At 29.6% G+C, this 19,272-nt stretch overlaps 1 protein-coding gene across 2 annotated transcripts; it reads left to right on the plus strand.

Annotated features, from left to right (window-relative positions):
* Positions 1-1,663: 1,663 nt before the first annotated feature.
* LOC142333264 (uncharacterized) lies at positions 1,664-15,574 on the plus strand. Of its 2 annotated transcripts, none has more exons than XM_075380275.1 (6): positions 1,664-1,714; positions 3,161-3,310; positions 5,503-5,652; positions 9,841-9,990; positions 10,746-10,898; positions 12,224-15,574. In XM_075380275.1, the coding sequence occupies exons 1-6, from the start codon at positions 1,697-1,699 to the stop codon at positions 13,787-13,789; spliced, it is 2,187 nt and encodes a 728-aa protein (XP_075236390.1). In that variant the 5' UTR covers positions 1,664-1,696; the 3' UTR covers positions 13,790-15,574. The 2 variants fall into 2 exon arrangements, with proteins under 2 accessions (XP_075236390.1, XP_075236391.1); XM_075380276.1 differs by lacking the exon at positions 1,664-1,714 and adding an exon at positions 1,853-1,994.
* The last annotated feature ends 3,698 nt before the right edge of the window (positions 15,575-19,272 follow it).

A 19,272-nucleotide genomic window follows, 5' to 3' on the forward strand; every position in this document is an offset into this window, starting at 1 on the left:
ATATTTATTGACATACAATATAATATCAAACATTCAATTTTTTCTTTTTTGCTAAATCTGTTTTATTTTTTCATGACCGTATGGAAGTGTATCTATATTATTTTCCAATACAAATCGTTTATCGTCATATGGTGATAGTGCCTTTTTACATTGATCAATCGAGTATATTTTATGCTCAAAACTACGTAATGATTTCGAAGTGGAATATGAAATGTTTCTATTGAACAAACAATCTTTATACATTTTATGGTCTAAAGCAGTCAGACTATTATCTTTATCGAATATGCGAAAACCCTTTTTAATTCCCTTGGCTGTCATTTTTTGACTGAAACCATAAGACTGATGCTTCTTCAAAGTAAAGAATACATTTTAGCTCTTAACCCAACAAATTCGTAGATTGGTTCTCCTTTCATTTCATCCTTATTTATTCCTATTTACTCGATGCGTAAACGTTTTGATCTTGTTCATTCAATCGTTTATTATCATCATCACCAAAAGAATGATGAAAATGTTCCTCTTTTGTTGGTATAATAGAGTATAATAACGAATCTGTATCTGTCATTAGCAGTTTTATGTTTTCATGTCCGTATCTAGATAAGAAATGATTGTAATGATAATCATACATGATTAATTTTGCTAAATCCGTTACTGTCAAACCTTCATATATGGGTTTGTTTAAGTATATATTTTTCTTCAACATTGATATTCCAACCACATCGTTTCCGTAAATATAATAATGTTTAAGTCTTGGACTGGCGTTTAATTTTTTAAATTTTGATTCGTCATTGATCATTGATATCGATTCGTTTTCTTACATTTTCAATAGTTTTACCGTATACACTGTTGATCAGAAGTTTATACACTTTTTTTTCAATTTCATCTTTTGTTTCACACCATGCATAGAAGTTTTTCTCAACGTAATCTTTCATCCACGGAGATTGCTTGAAGGCTGGTGGGGGATGGCTACTGACATTAACCTTAAGGATTATATATTGTACAGGTATAAAGAAAGAATTCAAGAAAAAAGAACACATATTAAATGTTGCCGAAGTGGAAGTAGGTGGTACTGCAATTTCACAATTCCTATACGCGAGCCGCCACTGTTCAATTCGTTAAAGTTTATGCTTCAACCGGCAAATCTCCACCACTACATGTTGATATATATTTTCGAGATGAAATATATGTAAAAACCTTCTCAGTTATGCCAAGAACCATGGGTAAAAACATGGTCGCGACTGATTTGGTTGTTATGTAGAAGTACAGATAGATACATTTAAAGATGATTTCTAAGTCGAGAGTTCTAAGGTACAAATCCTTGTAAAGGCACTTTTATACGGGTTTAAATGCTAAATCGTCGATACCGGTGTTCTATGATGTTGAATTTCAATTAACCACACATCTTAGGAGTGGTCGACTGAGATTGTAGAAGACTACGCTTCATTTACACCATACATATTATCCTCATTCAGGCTCTGAAGTACTATCTGAAAGGTAATTACCGGAGGCTAAACAGGAAAAATAAAAGAAAGTAGTGGGCAACGACTATTTTCAAAATAAGTCGACTAATATTTTTGTGTTGTTAAATTAGTCGACTAATTTTAATAATCGACTAATACGACTAATTTTGGTCGATCTACTTCCATGATTGTTTGTTAGTGATTAAGATTATATTTACAATTTTTATGGTGCTGAAAGTATGAATTATTTACGTGTCGTAAGTATAGTAATGAACTTGTTAAGTCTCTGTTTAAATAAACACACGGATTTTCAAATTATAGAACTATATATATATTTATATTAATTAAAACATAATAAACAATTATAGAAGTGAATATTGAAAGTTCATCTTAATTACTCCAAAACCCAGGTCGATAGTCTACATACATTGATGAATCGAACGTTGGGGTACTGGGTATAACAAAACGTAAAAATTATTATATAGTAATTACTATAATAACGCATTGGATATTGAACCATATTTAAGTAGCCAGGAGGTAAGTTAACCTTACTAATTTTTTTGAAATAATGGGACGGATTCAAACTTGCCTTGTTAGAAAATAGGAAATTAGTCTTTAACAACTACAGACAGGTATTCAAAATGATTCTGAAGGCGAAATACTTTAATATATTCTCAAACAAGTGTAATAAAACTTTTGCTAAAGGTAGTTGTGGAAGGTTCTTGTAAACTTTACATAAGAAGATATCTCGTATTTTTTTGTTAAATTTTTAACATTTTCGTAACGGCCTCTGTGTACCACACAAAATATATCCAGTCCAGCGTAACCAGAAACAGTTATAAATTTAGATGTTTAATTAATTGTTAGCTTCTCCTGAAATCTTCATCCATAAAATCCGTAATTTATTGATTAATGGTTGATAATGGCATATGAGAGGCTGTAGTTTTACAAGTTTTCACATCACATGTTAATTTAATGAAAAGGAAAAGAAGCTTGTCAATGAAATTAGGCAAGCTGAGTAGCACGCTTGTGTTAAAAACATGGTATAACACTAAAATGTCATGTTAAATCATGCTGATCAATAATTATTAACATTTGCATTTATCAGCCCAAGATTGTTGTATAAGGAAGTTATAACTAAAGTCAGGTTAGGATACCCCCATTTGACTTATAATAGCTCATGGAAGACTGCCTTATTTTAGGTTACTGGTGTCATACTTTTTGGTTATTGTTTCTTGTTTCATTTTGTAAAAATTAACGTTTCTTCCTTTTTACAACTACATTGCCTTACATTAATACGTAGAAAAGGTGTAATATTCTATGTTTATTTAAGCATCAAAGTGTATATACCCAGTTAAAACTTTTCTTTTGCCAAAAAATGTATCTTTTTAGGCAAAAAAAACAACCTCTACTGTTGATCCATACTCGTGTATATTTTTTGAGATTTAGAAATTCAATGATCATTCAGTTATGACATAGACTCTGGTTTTCTTGTTATAGTAAATCATTTCCTTACATAACTCACATAGGTTGGTGCTTTGGAACGTGCTCCGATCCGTAACATTTCTTAAATTGTGTTTGACATTATTGTTAGCTCCAAGCTCACGGGATCAGATGCTATATTTATGTAATATTTCATTAACTATGCTTATTTTAAGTTCACTATTATAATAAATATTATAATTACTTTATATTTTTTTCAGAGTATGGATACACAAACTGGTACTTCATTTTTGGAAGAAGATCCATTATCGTTACCTATTAAAAAAGAAAATATGCATGAAACAGAGGAAACTGAATATTTTTTTGTACCTCTTGCCAAGACAAATGATGAAGTGACAATATTTAAACAAGTAAGCTATTTTATGTTTTATATTGATTTAAGTTAAAAATATAAAACCTAGTTATTGTAAGAACTCTGAATTTTTTCTATTCATTAATATATTTTTATTTACTTTTGTAGCCAACATAATGTTTAGCATCTATGTCTGACATGAGATGTTTTGATTTATAGTGTAAAGAAACAATTATTAATGAAGTATAAGCAGGTAAATAAATACCTTTGATGAACAGATTGCACCTAATATTTTACAGTAAACATTTTTTGTATATCAAAGAAAATACATTGTACTGATGCTTCATGCTATAAACAAAGCTGCCTAAACATTATTATACCCAGATTCAACATTGTTTACAAAGATAGTAGTAAAACAGTACAATGGTATCCTTGCTTTTATGAAACTTGTTCAGTTACGAGGAAGCTATTTTTATAATATTTGATAATAGAAGAAAAAACTTTTTATTGTAATTTATAATTGTGTATAATTAATTTAAGAAAGATGAAAAATAAAATTACGAATTTCAGACTACAAATGATAAAAGAGCATTTGATATTTATGAATTTAAAAAAGCTGTTTTACAATCACATCTTCAAAATGTAATATTATGTTAACAAATAGTAATTAATCAAGTCAAAAGTAAATCAATTTATTAATTAATAATTTGGATGATGTTTATATGAAAGTGTGTAAACATATTATGTGAAGCGATTAAGACCCAAATTATCTGGAAATAAATTGTATGTTTCGTTCAGTACTTATATTATTAAAATATACACTTTAATGGAGGTTTTTTTTTAAAGAAAAATAAATCAACATTAACTTCATTTAGGAATATTAAGATGACAAATCAAAACAGTGAGTAATGGATTAGGAAATATAGTATAATTTAATTTATAAATAAAAACCAGCATTTATAAAATTAAGTAATATTATGAATGTTTTATTGAAGAATTTATTGAACAACTTATGATAAAGATATATGAAAAGGAAATAAAATTGACAGAAAGAGATTAAAAAACAATGTGATATGTGGTATGGAACAACTGTATACTGAACAAAAATGCAAGGTCAAACAGTTCAGCATATAGAGTAAATTAATGTAAAAACTACACAGTTTTGAACTGTGTATCAGGACGGCCAATATGCCACATAATGCATAATTACCTATCACATAATGCATGGTAGGTAATTACTATACGGCATCATAATAGCCCATACAGCAAGATGGTTAAGATCCTTTATTATATGCCGCAGCAAAATTGGTTCTGTGTACCACAAAAAATATGTGCATCCTGGTATTACCAGAAACAGTATAATAAATTTAGATTAGTTAATTGGTTGCTTCTCCTGAAATCTTCATCCAAAAAATCAGTAATCTGTTTATTAATGGTTGATAATAGCATCTGAGAGGCTGTAGTTTTACAAGTTTTCACATAACATGTTACTGTGTCAGATGCTTGCAAATGAAATTAGGCAAACTCAGTGCTATGCTTGTGTTAAAACCATGACATCACATTGAAATATCATGTCATATTATTTTGATCCATAAGTGTTAATGCTAGCATTTATCACTCTGAGATGTTTGTGTGAGGAAGTTATAACTAGGGCCAGGTTAGGACACCCTCTGTTGACATGTACTTCTAATAGCTCATGGAAGACTGCTTTATTTTATGTTACTGGCATCTTACTCTTAGATTATTGTTTCTTATCTGTAAGAAATAAATTTTCTTCTTTCTTTTTTGCAACTACATTGCCTTATATTAATACTTACAAAATGTGTAAATAATCCTGGTTTATTTAAGCATCAAAGTGTACATACCAGTTAAAACTTTTCTTTTGCCAAAAATTGTATCCTTTTAGGTAATAAAAAACAATGAACTCTACTGTTATTACACACTCATTTATATTTTATTTGAGATGTAGAAATTCAATGATCATTCAGTTATACCATAAGACTGGTTTTCATGTTGTGTTTGTTATTAACATAAATTATATTTATAGTAAGTTACTTCCATACATAACTCACATAGGTTGGTGGTTTGAACATGCTCTGATCCGTAACATGTCTTAAATTATCTTTGACATTATAGTTCGCTCTAAGCTCTTGAGATCAGGTGTTACATTTATGTAATATTTCATTAACCACGCTTATTTGAAGTCCCACTTTTATAATAAAATATTATGACTACTTTATATTTTTTCAGACTATGGATTCACAAACTGGTAATTCATTTTTGGAAGAAGATCCATTATTGTTGCCTATTAAAAAAGAAAATATGCATGAAACAGAGGAACCAGAAAATTTGTTTGTACCTCTTGCCAAGGCAGATGTTGAAGAGACAATATTTAAACAAGTAAGCTATTTTATCTTGGTTTAAGACATTAATATAAAACCAGTTATTGTAAGAACTCTGAATTTCTCTATTCGTCAAGATATTTTTATTTACTGTTTATGGCCCACATAGCGTTTAGCATCCATGTCTGAATGAGTTATTTAATTTATAGTGTAAAGAAAACAATTATTAATGAAGTATAGGTAGGTAAATACCTTTGATGAACAAATTGCCCCTAACATTTTACTGTAAACATTTTTTGCAATGATACATATCAAAGAAAATACATCAAACTGATGCTTCATGCTATAAATATAGCTGCCTAAACATTATTCATTTTATACCCAGATTCAACATTGTTTACAATGATAGTAGTAAAACAGTACAAAGTTATCCTTCCATATATGAAGTGTGTCAGTTACGAGGAAGCTTAGTTGTAATTTTTTATAATCTCCATTCTAGGTCACTGCATTTTTTGTTTTCAAACAAGATTGATGTGTACTTTTATGTTTACACCAGTGATGTGTGTCTTTTACCAAACCATGAAGTTTGTGTTTGGGAGGAAATATTTTTCTATTGATCGATTAATTAATGCCAATGTCTACAATATACAGGGCGTTTCATAATGTTCTTCGGCGTTTTGAAAATTCGTTAACAAAAAACTATTTCACTCGTAAGAATAAAACATGTACTGTACGAAAGAGTACTTCAAATAGTTTTTTCAACATATACTTGGCTATTAGTAAACCTTTTGCTTGCTAGGCATTGACAGTAGAGAAAATGGCTGCCACGGGAAGCGAGAAGTCGTTATGTCTGTTAGAATTTCACTTGTCAAAGTCAGTAATTTTTGTGCAACGTGTGTTTCGGTTGAAATTTCATAAGGAGCCATCAAGTGACAATTCAATTCGTGCATGGTATAAACAATTCAGTGAATGCTTGTATAAGCGAAAATCAACTGGTCGTCCATCAACCTCAGAAGTCAATGTCGAATGTGTGCGTGCAAGTTTCATTCGCAGCCCGTCAAAATTGACTGCGGCTGCAGGCAGAGAATTAGGAATTCCGAAACGTAAACGTTTATTATGCAAACCGTACCATCTTCAATTAAGCCAGTGTCTTTCTGATGGAGATAAAACATGTAGGCTCGATTTTTGTTTACAGTTACAGGAAAAGATGTTGTTAGATGAAGGTTTTCTAAACAAGATAATTTTCAGCTATGAAGCTACTTTCCATATTAGCGGCAAAGTAAACCCCAAACGTGCGAGTTTGGGGAACTGAAAACCCACACGCTTATGTGGAATACATTCAGGATTCTCTGAAAGTAAACGTTTTTTGTGCGATCTCTCGTGAGGCAGTGTATGGGTCGTTCTTTTTTATGGAAACGACAGTAACCAGCATGATATACCTGGATATGTTACAATTACGGCTTATGCCCCAGCTACTCAACGACTTCATTTTCCAGCAAGATGGTTGTCCTGCCAATTTTCATAACAAGGTTCGACAGTACCTTAACACAACATTACCTCGGTGCTGGATAGAACGTGCGTCTGAAGAAGACCAACACATTATGGTTTGGCCACCAAGATCACCAGACCTCACGTCATGTGATTTCTTTCTCTGGGGTTACGTGAAAGATAAGGTGTTTATCCCACCAATGCTGCACGATATCTCTGAGGTAAAGGATTGCATAATCAATGCAGTCAACTCTATCGAAAATGACATGTTAGAACAAGTTTGGCAAGAGCTAGACTTTCGTGTTGATATGTGTCATGTCACTAGAGGAGCACATATTGAACATTTATAGATTTTAACAAAAACTGTTTGAGTCCCTGCATCACTTCGTACAACTTTCATTTAGGTAAGTGAAATACTTTTTTTGTATTGACTTTTTTTAACTCCTAAGGACATTATGAATCACTCTGTATTTGTGTTCTATGCGGTGTCAAGTCTGATTATATAATGAAAGATGCCAGTTGCATACTACTATGGAAACAATCAGACACATGACTTATTTCTGAGAAAATCTATTTATTTTATGACTTTAAAAAAAAATAGATGTTTTTGAGCTCTTGGATTCTGTATAGCATTGCAATAAATGAGTGGAGGCCCTCTTATACTTACGAAGCATTTTTCTCCCCTTTCAGTCTGAAAACAGTGAACTTTCTGTCCTTGCATACTCATTTAAAAGTTAATATGTTGATTGGTACAAAAATATAAAACAAGGATAGCAGAAAATTCAGTATAAGTCAATTCTTATATAAGGTTATAAGGTTAAGTGTTTAGTGCAGATAGAATTCAGTGGTATTCACTTAAAATTTTTATAAAAGTATTTGCTTGTGTTTGTACATTCTTCAAATAGAATGTATAGAAAATTTCAAGCAATATTTTGGGTCTGTCTGTTTTGAAATATTTTCTAACCAGTTTAATAAAATAATTAACATTAGCTACTACAAAAAACTGATTGGTTCCTCACATGACTTTTCAGTACTGGCCTTGAGAATCCATGGTGGTTGTTAACTCACAACCTTATTTCATTGTTTTTTATACATATTGTGGACTGTGATGTATGATTTCAAACACCGCAATGGCACAATAGAATAATAATACACATTCCTTGCACGTGCTGTAGTCTGTTGACACCCTCAGTAACGTATATATAAAATCTGTTCTGTCAGATGGTGTTTGTTAGTGATTAAGATGATGTTTATAGTTTTTACAGAGTGAAAGGTTTGTTTATTATTAACGGGTTGTAAGTATATTAATATACCTAAAAATAATAGTATATTAATTTATATAATTACTCATTTAATAATTCATTATATTTGAGTAGCCAGGAGGTAAGTAAATCTTATGTTATTTTTGGGAAATATTGGAACCTCATCCAGGACGTCATACTCACCCCGTTAGCAAATGGGAAGTTAGTCATGAACTATAGCAGACAGATATTCAGAATGACTCTGAAGGCGAAATGCTTTGTAGTATTCTTAAACTAGTATAATTAAAACATTAAACATATTTATGGAAATAGGCATGTTTCCATAAAATTGTGGTTTTTCAGTTTAAATCATATCCTACATGTAAATTACATTTTTGATGAAAATTTGGTGTACTGGTACAGATTGTTCGATTCTCTGTAAGATAGTTGTATAAGATTCTTGTAAACTTTCTTTCTGTAAGAAGAGATATGTCATATTTTACTGTTAAAAAACATTTTCACAATGGCTTTGTGTACCACACAAAATTCATGGAGGCCGACATTACCAGAAACAGTGTAATAAATTTAGATGTTTAATTAACTGTTAGCTTCTCCTGAAATCTTCATCCAAACTATCTGTAATGTGTTTATTAATGGTTGATAATGGCATATGAGAAGCTTTAGTTTTACACATGAAGATGTAAAACATGTACATGTGAGAAGTTTTCACATCACATGCTGCTATTTCAGATTAATGAACAGGGAAAAAAGATTGTCAGTGAAATTAAGCAAACTGTGTATTATGCTTGTGTTAACAACACAGTATAACACTGAAATGTTGTGTCAGATTATGGTGATCAATAAGTTTTAATGCTGGCATTTGTGAATCCAAGATGTTTGTGTGAGGAAGTTATAACTATGGCCACGTTAGTTCTTTTGACTAACGTACTTCTAATACCACATGGAAGACTGCTTTATTTTATGTTGCTGGCATCTTACTCTTAGATTATTGTTTCTCATCTGTAAAAATTAACTTTTCTTCTTTCTTTTTTGCAACTACATTGCCTTATATTAATACTTACAAAATGTGTAATTAATCCTGGTTTATTTAAGCATCAAAGTGTACATACCAGTTAAAACTTTTCTTTTGCCAAAAATTGTATCCTTTTTAGGTAATAAAAAACAATGAACTCTACTGTTATTACACACTCATTTATATTTTATTTGAGATGTAGAAATTCAATGATCATTCAGTTATACCATAAGACTGGTTATCATGTTGTGTTTGTTATTAACATAAATTATATTTATAGTAAGTTACTTCCATACATAACTCACATAGGTTGGTGGTTTGAACATGCTCTGATCCGTAACATGTCTTAAATTATCTTTGACATTATAGTTCGCTCTAAGCTCTTGAGATCAGGTGTTACATTTATGTAATATTTCATTAACCACGCTTATTTGAAGTCCCACTTTTATAATAAAATATTATGACTACTTTATATTTTTTCCAGACTATGGATTCACAAACTGGTAATTCATTTTTGGAAGAAGATCCATTATTGTTGCCTATTAAAAAAGAAAACATACATGAAATAGAGGAAACAAAATATTTGTTTGTACCTCTTGCCAAGATAGCTGATGAAGTGACAATATTTAAACAAGTAAGCTATTTTCTATTTTATCTTGGTTTAAGTCATTAATATTAAACCAGTTATTGTAAGAACTCTGAATTTCTCTATTCATCAAGATATTTTTATTTACTGTTTATGGCCCTCATAGCGTTTAGCATCCATGTCTGAATGAGATATTTCGATTTATAGTGTAAAAAAACAATTATTAATGAAATATAGGTAGGTAAATACCTTTGATGAACAAATTGCCCCTAACATTTTACCGTAAACATTTTTGCAACGATACATATCAAAGAAAATACATCAAACTGATGCTTCATACTATAAACATAGCTGCCTAAACATTATTCATTTTATACCCAGAAAAAATTATTAAGTCATTTTAAGTAAAACAGTACAAATTTATCATTGCATTTATGAAGCATGTCAGTTAAGAGGAAGTTTTGCTATAATTTTTGATAATATCCATTCTAGGTCACTGCAGTTTTTTTTCAAACAAGATTAATGTGTTTTTTATGTTTACACCAGCGACTTGTTTCTTTTACCAAACAATTTAGATTATGCTTAGGTGCAAACATTTTTCTATTGAGCTTTTAATTTTTTGCCAATGCCTACAATATTTCTGGGTTTTGGCATTATCAACTATTCCAGTTGAATACTATTATAGAAGCACTCATACAGGTGACTTATTTCTGTGAAAATTAATTCATTGTATGATTGTAAGAAAAATTGGTGTTTCTTTTTTTGCCTATAAAGCTTATAAATTATTATTATTATTGTCGCAGAATATGGATGCACAAGGTGGTAGTTCAGTTTTGGGTGAAGATCCATTATCCTCCAGTATTAAAAAAGAAATCAAGCATGAAACAGAGCAAACAGAATATTTGTTTGAACCTGTTGTCATAACAGATGATAAACTGATGACAACATCTAGACAAGTAAGATATTTTCATTTCCTGTTTAATAGTTTACTTAATATTTAGCATACTTGTTTAGAACTAGATATTTTGATTAAAAGTGTAAAACAAATTACAAACAGTTTGTGGAGGATTGCAGCGGATTTGACACAAGTCAGTCCTGAAAACTCATGGCTTTTGAAAAAAAATAAACATTCTGTGCTGGGTTTTTATAAAAGGTTTGTTGTGTCCTTCTTGACACAATGAACTGTGGTTTTGATCCTACAATAAATCCACTATTGATCCGAAATGATTTCACTAACACCAAATGTCAATGGTGCATGTTAATTAATTTTTTTGTTTGCTAAGATCTAAATTCTATTGCTGATAGTATTCTCTTAAAATCAGAAAACAGTTAAAACGTTTTTAAATAAGACATCTAAAAATTTAAGTTCTTTTACTTTTACTATTTTTACTAAACACTCTGGAATTATCAGAAGTATACTTTTCTATTCTGTTACAAAATTAAGAAGTTAAATCCTAGAACCACAATTTATCAAAAACGAAATAGTTATCTGTAAATTATTTCTTAGCAGATTTTAAATTGCATTACTAACTTCTAGTACGAATCTTTACGTGATTTAGAAACATGATAACATTTCTCAAGAAATGTGTAGCTCACTCCTGTAGGTAAATTATATATATTTATTTCAAGTTTTATTGCAGCACTCGTTGCTTTTCTCATGGTACTCTCATTTTTGTGTAGCAGAATGGATTAAAAGAAATTAAAATTCTTCGTTTGACATTTTCATGGACAATATATATATTTTGGATCTTCAGTGTATAATTCTTTCATTGTTAAGCTGATTCACATATCTAGTACTAAACCTGTTTTCTAATTTTTCATATAAATTGATGTTAATACTGTTCTCTGTGTTTGATTTTGTAAGAAGAAATGCAGGGACCAGTAACTTAATCTAGGGATGAGTTAAGGAAATATTTACACTTATTGCCAGATTTCTATTTTCATTCAGTTAATATTAACAAAACTAAACTACAGTAATTTTTTTTTTTTTTTTTTATTTTTATTTGCTATTTCAAAAATTGTCTCTAGTCAGTCCAGCTTTAGTTTCTATACTATGTAGCACATAGTTTGGGAATTGTGTTATATTTTGTTCCTTATTTTTTAACTTCTTATACTAATGAAATTTTTATTTTTGCTACTTACAAACAAAGATATTGTGCTTACTTTAATATGAAGATAAGATATTTAATGTTAGAGTGTAAGTTGTCAATTTTTAGTTGGCATTATTAAAATTAACAAAGTTTTCCGATAGATAACTTAACAGTTATGTTAATTTTTTTAGGATCTTAGTGAAAAAGCTATCGATGATGTGGAGGAAAGAAGTACTGAAAGTAGTTCACAGAGTTCAAAATGTATGGTTTGCAATAAATTAAAAAATAACTGTATATGTGATAATGGCAATGATAAAGAATATGATGATGTAAACAGTTTCTCTATTAAAGAAAAATACTTGCAAATTACAGAAAAAACAGTTAAAGAAATGGACATAATATCTTCTCATCTTCCTATTCACACATGTGTTTTTTGTCAGGAGTCTTTCACTCAGAGATCTACTTTAGAGTCACACTTAAATATTCATGTTGTCAAAAAAAACTTAATATGTGATTTATGTAAAAAAACGTTTACTCAACGCAGTAGTTTAAAAGCACATCTCTTGATTCATACTGGTGAGAAAAAATTCACTTGTAATTTTTGTAACAAAACATTTAGTGTCAAGTGCAATTTAAAAACACATCTCTACATTCATACTGATGAGAAAAAGTTCAATTGTAATTTTTGTAAGAAAACATTTAATCAAAGAAGTAATTTAAAAAGACATCTCTCTATTCATACTGGTGAGAAAAAATTCACTTGTAAATTTTGTAAAAAAACTTTTAATCAAAGCGGTAGTTTAAAAACACATCTCTCTATTCATACTGGCGAGAAAAAATTCAGTTGTAAATTTTGTAAAAAAACTTTTAATCAAAGCGGTAGTTTAAAAACACATCTCTCTATTCATACTGGCGAGAAAAAATTCAGTTGTAAATTTTGTAAAAAAACTTTTAATCAAAGCGGTAGTTTAAAAACACATCTCTCTATTCATACTGGCGAGAAAAAATTCAGTTGTAAATTTTGTAAAAAAACTTTTAATCAAAGCGGTAGTTTAAAAACACATCTCTCTATTCATACTGGCGAGAAAAAATTCAGTTGTAAATTTTGTAAAAAAACTTTTAATCAAAGCGGTAGTTTAAAAACACATCTCTCTGTTCATACTGGTGAGAAAAAATTCACTTGTAATTTTTGTAAGAAAACATTTAGTGTTAGTGGTAATTTAAAAAAACATCTCTCTATTCATACTGGTGAGAAAAAATTCAGTTGTAATTTTTGTAAGAAAACATTTAGTGTCAGGGGTAATTTAAAAACACATCTCTACATTCATACTGGTGAGAAAAATTTTACTTGTAATTTTTGTAAAAAAACTTTTAATCAAAGCAGTAGTTTAAAAACACATCTCTCTATTCATACTGGTGAGAAAAAATTCAGCTGTAATTTTTGTGAAAAAACTTTTAATCAAAGCAGTAGTTTAAAAACACATCTCTCTATTCATACTGGTGAGAAAAAATTCAGTTGTAATTTTTGTGAAAAAACTTTTAATCAAAGCAGTAGTTTAAAAACACATCTCTCTATTCATACTGGTGAAAAAAAATTCATTTGTGATTTTTGTAAGAAAACATTTAATCAAAAGAGTAATTTAATAACACACCTCTCTATTCATACTGGTGAGAAAAAGTTCACTTGTAATTTTTGTAAGAAAACATTTAATCAAAGAAGTAATTTAAAAACACATCTCTCTATTCATACTGGTTAGAGAAATTTCACATGTAATTTTTATCGAAAAACCTTTACACAGAAGTCAAATTAGGTTGACAAAGTGGTATAAATTCTTTATTTGTTATAAAGTCTTTGCAGTTTATTGTGAGTATTTTTTATTTATTTATTTTTTTCATTGTATACAGTATTCAAAACTAATTAGTTTATAAATAAGATTTTTTGGAATTATTTGTATAATAGTATCCACTTACCAACAATCTTTTAATGTTATGTTCTAGTGCTTTTGGATATTAATCCATTCTTAGGAACACTGATGTCTAATGCATTGTATTTCCTTCACATACCATTAATATACTAAACGAGTTTTGAATTTTTAAATAAAAAATTATAAATATAACAATTGATTGTCAAAAGGTAAAAATAATATCAACATTATCTGTCATGTCAGTATGAAGGTCTCAATTGTTATGTAACAAATAACAATTGAGTAACCAACCATCAGGACCCTCCATGCTGAATTAATTTATAAAATATTTCAAGTTTTATAATTAAAAATAAAAGAATAAAAAAGTAGAAAATCTTACCTTATGTCAGGAAAAAGAAAACTGATGACCAAAAACATTAAATTTTGATTTTCTGACATTCAATAAAAATTCAGGGTTTTCCGTGACAGTCTAAGATACACCTCACCTTATAAAGCACAAGGCTTGTTTTTCACTGTTTTGTACTAGTAAATTCTGACCAGCCACTTCCATCAACAAATCTACTTGATTTTTGTATATATAATTTTGTAATAAAATCAGTGTTGTCCGTAACAGTAAAAAAGATTACTCTGAATAACTTACACAGTAATATATATTATCATTACCAATAAAATAAGTAATCGGAATATTTCGAGCACAGCAATGACTAAATAATATGGCGCACTCAAAATATTTCGAGCGCAGCAATGATTAAATGATACGAAGCACTCGAAATATTATGAGTGTAGCAATTAAAAGGTTAATGATATGTGAAGGATGTAATTATAATGTATAACACATCAATGTTCCTAAGGATGGATTAATATCTGAAAGCGCTAGAACATAATATTAAAGATTGTTGGTAAACGGATACTATTATATAAATAATTTATAAAAAACCAACGGGCCATGATTAGTAATAAAATTCATTTATATAATGTGTGTACAATTCTATCAATAAAGCTTTGTAATAACTTATGTATTACATGATTTTCTTTATTTCACGTTGTCTAAAAAGTATTAAGCCTTTGGAGGCCAAAATTGAAAATACATTTATTGTTATTGAAAAATAACATTTTGAGACCACATGCACAATTTTTTTTCAATAACCTTCTGCCATTTTTCCTTCACACCATAAACCTTACACTATAGAACTTCTGTGGTTTCATAAAATTGTGACGCATGTTTTTCACAGGCCTTTTTTGAAGCTAATTGAAACCATTCAGAGAGTTGTTGCAGAGACTGAAACAAATGATATTCTGATGGTGCTAAGTCCATTCTATGTGGTGGATGCATCAAAACCTCCCAGTCAAGTTCCCTTAATTGTTGACAGGTCATTAAAGATATATGCGGTCTGGCGGTTTTCCGCATGGTGTATGACATCCTTTCTGTGGACCTATTGAGGCTGTTTCTTTTGAATTGCTAGTTGCAATCATGCTAACTGATGACAGTACTGTTCTGAGTCTATCATCTGCCTGGTGGCAGCAGCTTGTGATGCACAATACCCTTCCACTCTCACCAAACACACTGCAAAACTTTCCTGGTTCTCCTCGCTTCAGTCACAATCTTTTTTGCATATTGTTGTCTTAGGTTATCCACTTTTCATCACTGATTTTTCATTTGGCTTCAGTGGCTCAATTTCATTACGTTTCAGCCGAGAATCAGAGACAGAAATTCGATCGAGTAAAGTTTTCTCAGTCAGATGATGTCGCACTGAAACATCGAGCTTCTTTTTGTACCCAGCTTTCTCCAAATGGTTTAACAATGTTAGGTTATGGGTGTTAGGTAATTGGCAATTACATGCCTAGACTATTGGCAGAATATAATTCACTTTCTCTGTAGTTGGTCGTCCACTGCAAGGAGCATCTTGGACATCAGAATTTTGAAAACAAAAGCGACTGAACAATCTTTTGACTGTTGCTTTTGGTAACATATCTTGCCCATAAACAACACAAGTTTCTTCACGGGCCTGCATGGCATTTGCATTTATCAAAATAAAATTGTAAAATGTTCATCAGTTTTGCAGAAAGCCCACTCATCTTCACAGCGCAATACCTTATGTCCTAATATAAGAATTGCAAATTTTTTGCATATCTACTAGTTTCAACTGCCAGCTGTCTAGTGATGTTTGGGCTGACCCACTGCAACTCATATACGCTGAGATTTGGGACACTAAATTATCTAGTGTGCAAAATGCTCAGTATTCTTTAGACTACCTACTATTAATCCCTAACAAACTAAAACTACAAGTTTAAGACATTGTTAGAAAGATATTCATTAAGTTAAGAGTATATTAGATGTAATTGAGAAAGAATATTAAAAACTGTGTGTTTATATATATATCTATAAATATAAAATAACATGTGAGTCATTTATAATCAACGTCCAGAAATCACTAATTAAGATTAATTGATGGAAGTTTGTATACACGTTTTTGTTACAGTGTAAGCAAGCACTAACAAAGAATTCTTTGAAATTTTGAGTTTAAAAGTTCAAATCGAGTAACATTGAAATTTACTATTTTTTGAATTTCTCTGTAACAAATGTAGATATCTACTTGATTTCTGGTGTGTGTGTAATCTTCATGTGAATATCAAAAGTGCCGATGATATACGGGGTGGCAGCTCAACAAATACAGCAGCCACTGCCACTCTTATTGTATTTATAATGTGATTGGCTGCACCAGCCTCTGGTTACTTGACTAAAAAACATAAAATTAAAAATAATTGACCGTGATTGGAAAGCAAGTAACCATGATGTGTCGGCAACGACGCGACAGGGATGACACTTAGTACAGTTACTAATGGATGATAATAAATTTTAAGTATAATGAAAAAAATATAAAGGCTGACTGTGATTCAAAACTAGAACCTTCCCAATGAATTTCAGAGACGTTACCACTTTGTTAGAATGATAACAGCAACACTACTAATAATAATAGTATAAATATTTCAGTTCTGATGATCCAACTAAGTCGAAGAATAATCTGTGTGCAACATCAGATAAAATTAAAAATTGTACAAATAATTTTTAAGCTTAATATTGTTAATTATTTGTTTAATATACATTTGAAATCATTCAGGCAGTTTTTCATTTCATTTAATTCCATTGCAAAAACTTTTTCTACATCGGCTTGGAAATAAATATTGGTGTGTAGTTTAGTCTGTTAGATGTGTACTTCGTGAAAGTGAATTGTTTAAAATCTTTATAAAAATTGATGAAGCTGTTCTGTAGTTAAAGAATTTCAAAATTTTAAAAAAGAGACCCCAACATGTTTATCTATAATATTTACTGTCACATTCGAATAAAATTAAAAAAAACATTAGTTTTAAGCTAAATAAATTGAATTTTTTGAAACTGTTCAAATTTAAAAAAAAAAAAATCTTTACTACAATTAACTCTGCGCTGATTTCAAGAAATGTTTGCAGAATTGGATAACTTAAAAGGTAAAGCCAATAAAATTCTGCCTACTGAGATTTTTACTCTTAAATACTTACTATTCAGAAGAAAATTAAGTTGCACATTGATGTAAGTAAAATAATTATTTACATTCAATTTTAAAATACAGAACACATGGTGGATCGTAACTTCCTGCACCTTTGACCGATTCTAACAAAGAATGAAATGGCATTAGTGACCCGTATTCAGATTTTCAAATAGGTTTTTCAGAAAATTTTCAAAAAATTGGTTAACTTATTCCGAAGATATCAAGGAAAATAAATAATAATTCAAGAAAAAAATTAGCCTTATTACATCCTCAGTTATCCCAAAATGAAATTTCAAAAATCCATAACCAAAGTGACAATAAAGTAATTGAATTCTCCAATTTGTATAAGAATCTGATTGAATCTAGAAACTAGAAAAAAAAAAAAAAATTAAAAAAGGGTTTTTTTATCAGATACCACTTTATTTGGATTTGAAGAAAACTAAACATCATCAGAAAGTATCCTATTGTCAAGGGTAAAAATATTTTTTTTAAATTTAGCTGCCATTCAGGTAAATGTTGATGTACAAAATCTTAACCCCTTCACCTTTTAAGACCACCGAAATTAAATGATATTTATGACCTGTGTACAGAAATTACCATGTGAATTTTCATCCAGATAGGTCCAAGAAGAAAAAGGTAGCTAACATATACAACCTTCCAAAATTTTTCAATAATAAAATTATGTTTTTATTTTTTGAAATGTAATTGTTGACCTGATCCTTTCTATTATATGGTATACTATATAACTGTTTACCTGGGAAACTAAAAAAGGAACAAGTAAAACCATTCCTACAATAAGCTGCATACCTTTTGCTAATGTTTTAAAAAACAATTTTTGATGTAAAAATGGGTAGGGTAACATTCTCCTGATGAATTTTTAAAATGCATTTATTTAAATATTTCAGTAGTTATACATAACAAAAAAGTCTATTTCCGTATACTTACATTATTTTATGACATTCAAGTCAATTCGTGCTATGCCAGTCATGTACCTTGCCTAGCTTTTATTATGTTATATTATTATGTATAATTATTTTTATATTACATAATAATATTATAATTGTAAAATAAATTAAAAAAATAAAATGTTCAAATATATTTTCTACATTTTAGGTTTGGGTCTATAATAAAAGTCTTATTAAAATAAAAGTTGTACAAATCTATATATGAAGTGTAAACCTTCAAAAAATTTTGAAAAATATTTAAACCAAAGGGAGGTGGGACATAAGAACAAAAAATATGTATTTCAATTTTAAGAGTTGATTTTTTGAAAAATTTTCCCTAAAATGTCCCTGAACAAAATCGAAATCGGTTTTTCTGTGATATCCCTCTACATGCTGAACAAATTTTCATGTATAGAAGTAAATATTTGAGCCAAATTTGACAAAAATGGTTCAGTCAATTCTAAGATGCAAGGCCAAAATCAGTACGATTCACATGCATAATCATGTTTTTTTAGTCTAAATGAACTAGTTTGACCCTAAAATGTAAAGATATAAAAAAAAACCTGATATCCTATATTTGACATGATCACTGTACGTTCCCTTTTAATACAGTTATTCTAGCCATATTCACTGGAAAAAAAAAATTCATTTATAAATAACTATAAGTTAAAAACATATTATAGTAAGACCATTGTTGAAAACTTTATAAGTACATGTCTTCGCATAATTTAATTCAACTTTGATAGCTAAGATTCTTTCTAATTGTATTTGATATTGATCAAACCCCTGTAAAGAGATGTGGGGAAAACTTCTTTTGTTTGTTCTTTCTGGGTTCAAATTCTCATCC

Source organism: Lycorma delicatula, chromosome 12, assembly GCF_047948215.1.
Source record: "Lycorma delicatula isolate Av1 chromosome 12, ASM4794821v1, whole genome shotgun sequence".
In the NCBI taxonomy this organism is placed as follows: Eukaryota; Metazoa; Arthropoda; class Insecta; order Hemiptera; family Fulgoridae; genus Lycorma; species Lycorma delicatula.